Source organism: Micropterus dolomieu, linkage group LG14 (genome assembly GCF_021292245.1).
Source record: "Micropterus dolomieu isolate WLL.071019.BEF.003 ecotype Adirondacks linkage group LG14, ASM2129224v1, whole genome shotgun sequence".
In the NCBI taxonomy this organism is placed as follows: domain Eukaryota; kingdom Metazoa; phylum Chordata; class Actinopteri; order Centrarchiformes; family Centrarchidae; genus Micropterus; species Micropterus dolomieu.
The window spans coordinates 5,583,588-5,596,126 of record NC_060163.1 but is presented as its reverse complement, the minus strand read 5'-3'; the positions used below and the strand labels follow the sequence as shown (position 1 = coordinate 5,596,126).

Sequence of the window (12,539 nt, the reverse complement as noted above, 5' to 3'; positions counted from 1 at the left end):
AGGTTGACATTTGTGGTAGAGTGCCATGAAATTTGGAACAGATCTTCATGGTGCTCAGAGGATGAACCCTCATGACTTTGGTGATCCCGTCTTGCGCCAAGAGCAGGTCAGAAGTTTCACATATGCTGGCCGCACACTAGAGGATAATTTGACAGATTTCTGGGCCAGAACAGATTATCATCCCAAATGATCCTGTAGCGTGAGGGGTCTATAGACATAATCTTAAAGTCACCGACTGGAAGTCGGGCAGTATGAGAGGCCGTTTAGGGGAAAAACACTGAAAACGGACAGACGCATTGACAATGTGCACGCATGCCCTGAAAACACTGATACAAAGGCACACATGCTCTGAAAACAGACACATACACATTGAAAATGTTCACACCCACCACCTTCACACACAGAGGGATACAGGCTACTTGTGTGTGTGTGTGTGTGTGTGTGTGTGCGTGTGTGTAAAATAATTTCAGTGCTCCATGAAGTTGTTTCATTGTAACAGGAAGACAAAGGAGTATCGTATTTTACAAGTCAATCATTGCGTGTTGTAGATTATAAAGCGCAGAATTGTAGGTTTCACGTAAACAAGCAGATGTGCTTGTTTACATGTGTGTGTGTTTTCACTGTGTGTATGCCTGTATTTCAGTGTTTTCAATGCTAGTGTGCACTTTGTTGATGCACGTATGCCCGTATTAGGGGCATGTTTGCCTGTATTTCAATGCTTTAACCGTAAATGGCCTCTCATCTCCAATTAGAAACCCGCAGCATCCAACGAGAGTAAGCTGACTGGGAAGCGTCACCAATGTGTTGTGTATTGATATAGAATGTATAAACCATGCTGGTTCCCTCTTTTCAGCCATGAGTTAATCGATGCATTGACATATTTGAAGATGAATCGTCTGGTGTGTGCATTCTTATGATTAAATTATAAAAAATCGTTTAATTCTGTTGGTATGTCTGTGGTACCCAATCGATTAAGATTTGAAAATCCTAGTATACACCCGACATAGACCAGTAAAATATCTCAACATCTGCTGGATGAATTGGCACGGACCTTTGTACAAACAATGTGTGGCTCCCAGATGATGAATCCTAATGACTAGTTACCATCCATAATATTAACCATCATCACTATAGTGGAGGAATCCTAGTTGGCTCACTGCAGTAGTAGTCAGTTTATTGCATCTGATGACCAAGGCCTTGCACACCCCAGTTGTCCCAAATGAGCCAGTAGCAACCCACAGCCAAAAACACTAAAAGGAGTTGATTTCACTCTCTGTCAATTGAGTGCCAATACAGTGGAGCCCTGTCTGCGTGGGTGTGCATGCACTTGTGCCCGGAGCCACATGTGTTTGCGTGTGTGTAAGTGTGTGTTGGCACTCGAGGACAAAGAGAGCATTATAAATGTAGCGTAGGGGGAAGAGTGCACGTTAAAACGCTGGAACACTCATTCTCTGGAGCGTTGTCATATGCACAAGCTTCCTTCCTGGGTCATATGATGAGCAGCAAAGTGAGAGAGGACGATGTTGGCGGCAGTTCTAATCATATAGGAGGGGGTGTCGGCATGTGTCGTCCGTACATTTGCTAGTCTTTAATAGTGTTAATTAGCTTAAATCTAAGGAGAGCGCTGCGATGTCTTCAAATCGTTTTCCTGTCAGCAGTTTAAAATGATCAGAAGTAAGGCCAGTAATTTAGCTTGTCTTAGTGTTGTAGTTATGTACAATTGCAAATTAGTGGGCACCCCCCACTATGAACCCTCCCCTCTGTAGTCTAGCCCAGTGCTATGTTAATGCTCTTAGTAGATTTACATGGTAAATGCTGCATTACTACCAAGACCGTAGTTCTTAAGATGCTCCCTGGGCTTTCCAGACCCTGCTGGGCCCTCCACAAGTCTCTCACCCTTAACCTCCAAATACCCCCCCACCCCCTTGTTATTGAGAGAGAAAGAAAATTAAATGCACATCACAGCCATTAATACAAACTCAAATTTCACAAAAAGGCAAAATCTATTCACTTCTTTTTATTTGTTAGAGGCCACTTGATAAAGAGGACATTCAAAGATGATTAATTGCAAATCAAGTGCTCTACACTGAAATAGTTTTGAGAGCCTGAAGGCAAACATCAACAACAAAAACATCTCATCCTATCAATGAATGAATTGTGTTTTTAAAAAGTATAAAAGCAGGTCCTTCAGGTTTTTTTTTTTTAAAAGAGAGCTCACAAAAGCATCTTGAAGAAACACCTTTTGATAGACACCTCCAGTGTCAATGTGAGCTGCGTGCAAAGAAGGGGCTACTTGTTACAGGGCACTCAGGTGATCCTCATCTCCCTGCAGATGACATCCAGCCCCAGCCCAGGGCTCATCACCAGTGAGCGCCACATCACAAGACTGCATGGTTATCAGACACCTGACTCAGCTGATCAGCTGAGGTACCGATAGATGGGCCTGTATGTTTAATTTTAACTTTGCATTGGGCCTGTAGTTATTGGATTGTCCATTAGTTTTATTATTAAGTTCTGCTGCAAGTGCGTAGTATGTGTAAACTTTAGATTCACACCATTTTATTCTGTATATTTTGAGTTAATTTACAACTACAGGTTATTTTCATCATCATTGAATCTACTGATTATTTTCTAGGCTCATAATCAGAAAATAATGAAAAATGCTCTGTTTCCTGAGCGCATGGGGACATTTTCAAATGTTTTGTTTAGTCCGAGCGACGGACCAAAAGAAAAAATTCACATTTAAGAAGCAGGAACTAGTGAAATCTTGCAAATTTTAGCCCCACTAGCAGCGAAGCTTTATAGATCAGAATGTTGTTCAGATCGGTATTGGTGCTGATATTGACCTTTTTACCAAGCAGAAATGGCGTGATGATGATGTGACCGACCCACATTACAGTGATTTTGTCAGTGTCATCGCTGGTGCCATCGTCGGCTAAACATCAACAGGTTAGCATTGTTAGCCTGTTAGCATGCTCACATGAGCTGGCAGAAATGCTAGCCTGTCTGTATACTCTTATGTCTTTCTGATATTTTATGGACCAAATGATTACTCAAACAGTGGAGAAAATGATTAGCAGGTTCGTCGCTAATGAAAAAAGTAATTAGTTGCAGCCTAGTTCTCATTTGTGAGTCAAAACTGTTCTAAAAGTCAGCTGATTAAATGTGTTGATTTAGTCATATCTTGGGAATGTGGCATGCTGTGCATATCTGCACGCTTAATATAACCATTGAGTAGGGTTTCATAACATATTTTCATTCTTTTTTGCCTCCGTATCTACTACTGCGACTGCAGTTCATGCAACTCATGTATTTTTAACATCCGCATTTTCTTTGTTCTAGTTTTTCTTCACTTTAACTTGATATTTGTCCCTTCAGAGACCCAATTCCTGTCACCACTCATTGAAGTTTCATCCAGTCCAAACGCAAGCAAAATGTAAATTGCCATCATGGACCAGTGGCTGACGCAGCATTAAATTGAATAGATTTGGGCAGAATGGTCTGTTAGTGGCGAGAGACAGTTTGGGAAGCTGGGTTGAAGCCCCAAGTGTTTTCTTGATACCAGTGACCGCTGATATCCAGTGCCTTCCTGGGATCAGTAACGTAACAGGTTATTAATATTATGCTTATCATCATAATCATGTATTGTGCCTGTCGGTGTTTAGTGTTCACCCACTTCCCTGTATAATAGTCAGTCCAGTTCCTCCTGATATGAAAACCATTCTTAGTCCAACATCCCCTAAGAAAAAGGGCTGAGGTGAGTGAGGATTGAAAACACAACTTTGACACTGATATTGACTGTTACTAACTTGCCCAGGAAACTGTGTGTATGTGTGTGAGCACACAAAGGCTGTAGGACGCTGGCACTGTGCACCTGTTGTGCAGAGGGGGTTAGATGACCTTCACTATGGACAGAAGACACTGTATTCTCTGTTTTCTGCTGGTATCAACACCGTTAGCTAGAGCAGATGGTTATCCCTGACACACACAAATGCAGGGTTTAAACCACAACATGTCTTCCGTCACTGGGAGTTTCAACCATGTTCATTTCAGGGTTTTGATAATAAATGCTCTGTTCTTTCCCTCCATTTCCTGTCTTGTTCTGCAGAGGTACATTGTCTTTGAAGACTCCCAGGATGGCGAGAAGAAGGATCTGCAGTGTCGACTGGTGGCATTGGAGTCACACACACGTCACCTAGAGCTGAAAACTAAAAACTATGCAGATCAGAGTAAGTCCATTGCTGCTCTATCACAGACGCAGGTCTTACTGAACTGGCTCTATTATCGGAAAGTCACACACACACACACACACACACACACACACACACACACACACCAGATACTCTGTGAGCAGCATCGACAGTTTGCAGGTCTTGTGACTGTTTGTTAGCCTGATGTGCCAGAGGGCAGATGGACTCCCATGTCCCTACTGAATAAAGGCAGTCAGTAACATACTGTGAGTGTTTGCCTGCCGAGATTGCTAAATGAGCTGTAATAGAGTAGACCAAATGTGTTCCAAGACCAAAAAGGTTCAAGAGGAGTGGAAGAGGACTGTAGGGAGCTAAGGCCCTGACCTGCTTGTAGTTTTGATCTAGAAAACAAATATTTTTTTTCAGTAACATTCACCTGTGTTTCTTGATCAAAAGAATGTCTAAATGCCTAAAGCATTGATGTAAAAGTAACTGATCATGATGTCTGAAGTAGGAAAGACCTTGTACATGCAAACGTCAGTGTAATCTTAAGTCTCAGAGTGTGGTAGTCTTTGCAGGGTATCAAAAGAAACCATCATGATGTGTGCACGACTGCACTGTTGACAGTGTGTGTGACTGCTTATTTGTTCCGCCGCTGGTCCGTAAGTTACGTACATGCTTAGGGAAAATTTGAGAGCTCTCAGCAAACCTCTTTTTATTTCTTGTGATGTGACACTTCTCCTTTTCTATTTTTTTTTTTTGTTTCATTTGTCATCTGTAATTATGTTTGTGGTCCAAATTGCCAGCAGTGTGATCTGTGTTTGGCCATGTCTGTGAAACACACACACACACACACACACACACACACACACACACAGTTTAACCATATAAACCCCGAGGACACTTTGTTGTATACAAACACACTGTCAAGTTCAGTTTCTGTTTACTGATGTTGTTATCTTGTTACTTTCACTTTTCATTTTTAATGTGATTTAGTTTTGGATGGCGTACAATATTGAATGTTACACTTCAGGAGTATGGGTGGCAGTGGAAAGCGACTTGAACTTGCAACTAGAGCTGAAACGATTAGTTGATTAAATGGTCATCAGCAGATACTTTGATAGTCAATTGATAGTTTTGGTAATTTATGTAGCGAAAACTATTTCTCAGGTCTGGGAGGATTTACTGCTTCTCTTTGTCATGTATCTGAATATCTTTGGGTGGACTTTTGGTCAGACAAAAAAAAAGACATTTGAAGATGTCTCTGGGACATTTTACATGACCAAATAATTAATTGATTAATTGAAATAATAAGTGGCAAATTAACGCTGCAGTCTGCAACAACTGAACACAAAATGCAAAACCTTCCTCGTGTCTCTCTGCTGCTCGTGTCAGAGAGAGACGCCACCAAACCCACAAGTTCGTATGGCACCAGAAGGAGCCCGTTGCGTCCCAGGGCAGAGGATCCCAGGCTTCAGAGGTAGCTGCGATAACCTCTAACACCAGGATGAGAGGCTGGTACACTACAGGATATAGTGACAGTTATAGCAAATATGACAAAGTTATATTTTTTTTAAAATTCCCAACTGCTGCTATAATCTGTAATGGAAATAACCATTAGTTGCAGCCCTACCTGGGACTTCTTATTGCTTAAATGTAAGTGTTTTAGGTTTTTTTTAGACTTTTCATGTGGGGCTTTCCTTTAGGATCACTTCCTTTTACTCTACACACCTCTGTATCAGGCCTCGGGTGTTTCTGCTCCACTCTTTAACCATCAGTTCCTCTATCAGCCCTCTCATAACCACACTAATTCACTGTTTCCATCCTTCTATGCAGTTGCTGCCTGAACTGTTGCTCTTCATTGATCACAGAGGTATTTTATACAAGAGCACCTGATACAAAGGCTATTTCTGACTTGAAACTAGTGCGGCCAAGCATGAAGGATGAACGGTCCTGTGAATGAGCAGCTGCTCAGTGTATAGCCACGTTTACGGATTTGCAAGGGACATAGTGTCGCTGTCCACCTTTTGTGAGAGGACATTTTGCTTGGCTGGCGTCTGAAAACACAAACAACAGGACTGCAAACTGAGTCACCTGAGAGCCACAAAAAATGGATTACCATTGTTGCAGACTGGATTTGACTGAGGCTGATGGTTGCTCTATAGATAGGTGTGTGGATGTTTTCCTTTTGGTTAGAATATATGTATATATTATAAACAGAACATCAAAGTATATGTATGTCATTTTTTCACTACGATCCTCGTTATAAAGGAGATATTGTCATTTCCATTCTTCACCTTTTAGGTTCATTAGACTTTCATTATTACAAACAAAGTGCAGCAATGTTCTGAACATTTATCACAGTAATCAGAGACCCAAGGAGCTGCTATGTCATTCAGCATAGATTTAGATGTTTACATCATGTTTACATGTGTTCAAAATGACATCAGCTGTGGATGAAGATGAGTGTTTGATTTTAAACTGGGTTGCAACATTAATCCTAAAGAAAAAAGTTTGATTTCATAGCGCTGTCTGTGATTCAGAGAGGTGTAATGCTCCTAAAAAGGCTTTCTGCTTGGTGAAGCTCAGGAGAGCTTTGTTGATGCATGGCAGCCCTCTTCTGGCTCTGAGATGTTATTGCAGCAACTGCTCTACCCCCGAACCATTTGTCAGTGGAACAGTTTGGTCCATGTTTTGTCAAAGACTTCATGAAATGCCAGAAGTTAATTCATATTGAATGATTTGCATTTTACGGCAAAGCTCCATGTCGTTATGAGTAAATCTTGCTTCAATCCTATGGCTTGTTTCACTATGTGTACTTTAAGTAATTGTTTCTCTTTTTCATCCAGTTAGCAGATTGGACGAAAGAGAAGCAGAGCTCAAGAAGGAGTATAATGCACTTCATCAGAGACACACTGAGGTATGCTGGTCTGAGCTATGTTCATCGCAGTGTTGTTCATCTGTGCATGTGCTTATACAGTTATGCATACGTTACTGTAGACCTACTTCACCTACCGAGTTCTATGGCTAAATTGGGAGATGTTAGTGCAGCATTCACAAATCTGCACTGTAAGTCCTTTAAGTGTCCAGACGTTGGCCTTGGATACATTGAAAAAATTTAAGGGGGCAAAGTTTATCACCTGTTAACTGTGAGTGTGGCTACATAATGCTAATTAGCTTTTATAACATATAAAGAGGAAACAATAAATATATAAATGAATTTATAATGAGTCATTTGTTGGTACTCTACTCAACATACACTATTTGCGGTTAAAATATAAAATAATACAAAAGGGGTGAGCAATGAATCATAGAAAGGGAGGACAAAACAGAGTGACAGGTTGAGGAGATAATTTTACAGCTGACCTGTAAGTGATAGAAAAACAAAGGTAGTTACAAAACAGAATCGAGTGGGATAGTTTAAGAGGATTAAAACATGAAGTATCCAAATATGAATTATGTTTCTGCTGCGCCTTTGGTCTGTTATTCATTATGCATCACTAACAGATGCCCCAGTGTCCAAACAAACCTCTCAAGCCTCAGCAGCCAGCTGCTGATCTGAATCACATTGAATGGAGAAGATGAAAGTCTGATTAAAAAGCTGTCACCAACACACTGTTGGTCCATGTAAATCCTTTACTGTCTGACTGGCACAGCTGTGCCTGGACACTTCATATGTGAGTGACCATATTAATGACTCGTGACCATTTACAATCACATTTACTGTAGTTTTGTAGCAACATCGTCACATCATTTTCTGAATCCCCCTTTATAAGTGCAGGCTGTTTGGAGAGTCTAATACGTAAAATGCAAGAGTAGATTTTAATACAACATGTTAAACATGGTAACATGGAAGTTTTGCAAATTCTACGAATCTGTGTGTTTTGTACCTTCCAGATGATCCACAGCTACATGGAGCACCTGGAGCGAACTAAACACCACCAGCATGCAGTGACAGCAGCAGAGCCCTCAGATGCAGGCTCATCAGCCAGAACTCGGTGAGACAGCACAACCACACCAGGGTTTTTCTGTGTTTTTTCATTCCAAATTCACCTACATCATCTGTCAGTCCAAATTTGTCAAACACTTAGACTTACAATGGAAAATTGACGCCCACATAGCAGAAGCTCTGGCCTGAAACCTTTATTGTCTTTGTATTAGCTGCAATATATGAGAAAATCTGCGATAGCTGCGTGATTGTTTTTAAATTCAGAACAGGATTAGAATTGAATATTTGAAATACAACTAAATGTTTGTAGAGCAGTAACACTAATGTTTACAACTGCAAAGTCACTATATACATTCCATAATATCTCAGTGGAAGCAAATCTAAAATGTCACTGACATCAAAATACTGAGTGACATTTAGAAAGAATGAAAAACTCAGACATCCGTCTGTAGCAGTCCTCCTCCTCCTCTCTCTGCTGGTGTTATTCACTGCCTGCAGGTAACGTGACGGCTGGCAGAGGGAGCAGCAGCTAACTTTTACAACCATGTGCCAAATTGCAAGCTACGTGGCAAACTAAGCTAAACAATTAGACTAAAGACAGCTTTCGTTTTAGCTTGTTTGTTTGCTGTAGCCGAGCTAACTCGCTGTGCTTGTGTAAAACACAGCAGCAGTTAAAAATACTGCTGTCTACATGTTTTTCCTTGTTGATCAGGTGTATTGATGAAGTGAGCTATTGGATTTTTACTCGGGGAGGTTTTATAGCACGTAGTCAGAGTAATGAGTGAAGTTGTCATCAACTCGAGTAATGGAGTTATCTTCACTTCACTGTCTCTGCTCGTGTGTGTGTGTGAACCAACACAGAGAGCATGCAGAAGCTGCAGCCTCATAATAAATACTACAGTCTTTAGCTCTGGGTGCCCATTGGCCATCATAAATAAAATTTGTTGTTTCAGGCTTTTGCGATGTGTTTATTGCACATGTTCATATTGCAATGATGATGAAAATAAGATTTGTTGGTCAGCACTACTTTGGATATCTTTAACCATTCTGATGCAGTTAAATCACCGTTACTGCTTTCACAAGGAAACACTCTGGGTGGACACAATTTCCAACAGGCCAGATAAATAGTTATTTAATTATAATAAACATGCAACTCTTAATGCAGAATAGTGATTGTTGTTGTAAGATTTAGACATGAGATTGTAAGGATGAAGTGTGGAAGAGAGTCATTATAAATTCAAGAAGGAGTTAAACTGGAATTCAATGAATTCTGTCAGATAGAGGAAGCTGTGGATGTTGTGGAAATCACGGCTGTGGGTTGGCAGTTGTCAGAATAATCTCCTTCAATGGGATGATGAGCTTTGTGGTTATTGCTCACTTGCAGAGCAGATTATGCCCGCTGCAGGGAATCAGGAGGTCAGCAGCCGCCCTCCTCCAGTTAATACGAACATTTAAATTTTCAGTAGGTTAATATTATTTGTTTTATGTTTAATATGTTGTTGCAACGATACTGTTGGTAAGCATCAGTTTTCACACTGTTTATGGTGAGTGATTTTTTTGTGACTTTACAATAATTTGATGAATTCATTTTATGGTCTACCTTCACAAGCCTTCCAAGGCTGCAGAGAAGCACCCCGCAGCAGGCTGCTTCCGTAACCACACTTCCTAGTGGAGAAGGTCTGTTTCTGCTAAGTTGCAGTGTTTGATTTATGACTAATTAAGTGTTTAGTACAATAGTCAAAAGGCTCCCTGGTTTTCCATTTAGTCTGAAACTTTTTGTAAAGACTAGCCCAGAAGTTTTTTGATCTGTGCCTTTTTCTTTGCCACCCAGGTAAAACACCAGGGCAACAGTTGTAGTATTCACAGGGTCTCATTTGGTCAGTAAACCACTTTGGTCCAGACTGAAATATTTGGACAACTTTTGAATGGATTGCCATGCAATTTTGTGCAGTCATCCATGGTCCACAGCGGATGTACTCTAAAGACTGTGGTTTTCATCTAGCACCACCATGAGGCTGATATTTTTGGTCTTGATGACGATTGGACAGGTTGCCAGCAAATAATATTGATATTCATGGTCCGTACAGATTAAATTGCAATATGGTCATTGTTTGACTCTAGCGTTATCATCAGGTCAAAATTAAATGTGTCCAGTACTTTGGTTTATGACCAAATAGCTGCAAAACTAATGACATTTTCCCATTAGCCTCAGCTGTGCTTTGTGTTTAGTGCTGCAGTAATCAGCAAATATTAGCATACTAAACAAATCTGGTGAACAGGGTAAACATTATACCTGCTAAACATCCGCATGTAAGTATTGTCTTTGTAAACGTATTGGCATGCTAATGTTGACATTTTGCTCAAGCACATCTTCACAGAGCTGTTAGGATGGCTGTAAAAAAAGTTATAAAGATAGATGAAGGTGTATTGAACTTAATATCCCTTGCCATATTTTGTGAAGAAATATGTGTGTCCTTAAAGATATGATACATTCTCACACTTCTTGTAGTTTAATTTGAATGAACTTGTTTTTACTTTGACATGAGTCCGTACATACTAATTACATTCACTGTGATTTAATGTTGTAAAACTATAAATCATGAAAAGGTTGAAAGTGTGAATGGTGTTAAATATTTTAATGTACCATGGACTGTATCTGTGCATTCAGGCAGCCCCCTGTATTCCCTAGCCCTTCAGTATCCCTTCAGTTAATGCACACACACACACACACACACACACAAACTTTTTGATCAGTCTCCCCGTTTTACTGCCAATAGGCTGCAGCCTGAGAAGAGGCATATGGAACGAGCTGCCTCAGCATCTAAAAGAGAGGGGTGGATGGAGAGAGACAGATAGGGAGGGGTGGTGGGGGCAATCAGAGGGAGAGAGGGAGAGCGTCAGAGTGTTCTAGACTGAACAGCGGCAGCCGCGTTGCATCTCGGCAGAGGAGAGGAAGAGCAAAGGAGGAAGGAAAACAGATTCACCTGCCAGAGGAAGACACTGGAGGAGAGGAGCTGCAGCCGCTACCTGCCTCTCCCTGCCTCTCCCTTCTCTTCTGCGTGCTGCTGCTCTGCTTTGATCAGTCACTGCTGCCGAAGCCACCAGGATTACTGCTGTTGTGGCGGCTGCTGGCAGATTGCTCTGCCTGTGACCTGCTCCCACTCTCTGTCTGCCTCACAGTTAAGCTGCAGTACACAGAGTCCACTGCTCTACTGCTGATTCCCAGTTAGAGGGAAACCGCTTCTTTGACCTCAGCTGTAGATGTACTTACAGCGGTTGATGTCCAACCAGAGGTCTGTCGAGGTGGAATTTAGCGCTTCGTCGAACCCCACCTCATCTGCTTTCATCGTCTGTGCCCCCCAACCTCCTGGTCCCCGTTGAGGCACTGGGCCATGATCTGGGGGGGCCATGAGCCCCGGGTGTATGCTGCTGTTTGTTTTTGGCTTTGTAGGGGGAGCGGTCGTCATCAACTCCGCTGTACTGGTCTCTCTGTCAGTGCTGCTGCTGGTTCACTACTCTGTCTCTACTGGCGGCTTACCTGCCCTGCCTTCCTTACCCTCCTTACCCAGACCAAGCAGGTATAACGTGTATGTGTGTATGTTATCTTAATGTGTGTAATCTGATTGTATCTTCCCTGTCGTGGTCTGTGTCTTTGGAGTCACTGCCAGTTTGTAGCCATGCAGTCGCAGTGCTGCTGCCATGTGGGTGTGTTATAGTGAGACAGTATGAGACTGCACACTAAAAGTAGGTCAAGAGAGAGATGGGGATAAATGGCTAGAAGACTACACCACCTTAGATATTTCCATTTCACTAGAGTTTTTAGCTGTTTATGATTATTCTCAAAGTTTGGCAACATCTTTTCCAGGATGAAACGGTACTGGAGGACTGATGAGCATGTGATTTTTGTTTTTTTTTTCTTCTCATCCCTCAGTCCAGATAACAAAAGGCAGCATTGGTCACTATCAGTGGCCTGCATGTGACCTCTTCCTCTCAATATGGTGGTGTGTCCATTGTTTTTCGGGCTACAGCTTTTTATCCGTGCCCGTCGGCTGCTCTTTTCACCGTGGCAGCCATTGTGCTGCTCTCACTGTGCAATATATTTTTGATTCCTAGTCACTGGAGTGAAAGTAGTTGCTGGTCTGGTGCAGAGTATTTATTTCAGTGTGTCCCTATGTGTTACTGAATATTATTGGTTAGTTGGAGTAGTTGTGAAATGGAAGTTTGATAATACACTTAATGCACGAGGGAGCTGGTTAGTGTCTTAACTAAACTCCTTCTAATACCACACATGGCACAATACGTCTCCATAACAGAGCCAGATACAAATGGATTTGTGTTATTGCCTGACGTAGGATGTGGGAGGTAATGGAGTCAATGAGGCAATCAGCTTTATTTCTCTT

At 41.6% G+C, this 12,539-nt stretch overlaps 1 protein-coding gene across 1 annotated transcript in view; it reads left to right on the top strand.

Annotated features, from left to right (window-relative positions):
- The window catches only part of spag9b (sperm associated antigen 9b), a 38,878-nt gene that overhangs the window by 5,538 nt on the left and 20,801 nt on the right, over window positions 1–12,539 (top strand). The window contains exons 2-4 of the mRNA XM_046068386.1: window positions 4,109–4,229; window positions 7,040–7,110; window positions 8,088–8,188. Coding sequence (XP_045924342.1) covers window positions 4,109–4,229; window positions 7,040–7,110; window positions 8,088–8,188 — 293 coding nt within the window. The remainder of the gene's footprint in view (window positions 1–4,108; window positions 4,230–7,039; window positions 7,111–8,087; window positions 8,189–12,539) is intronic.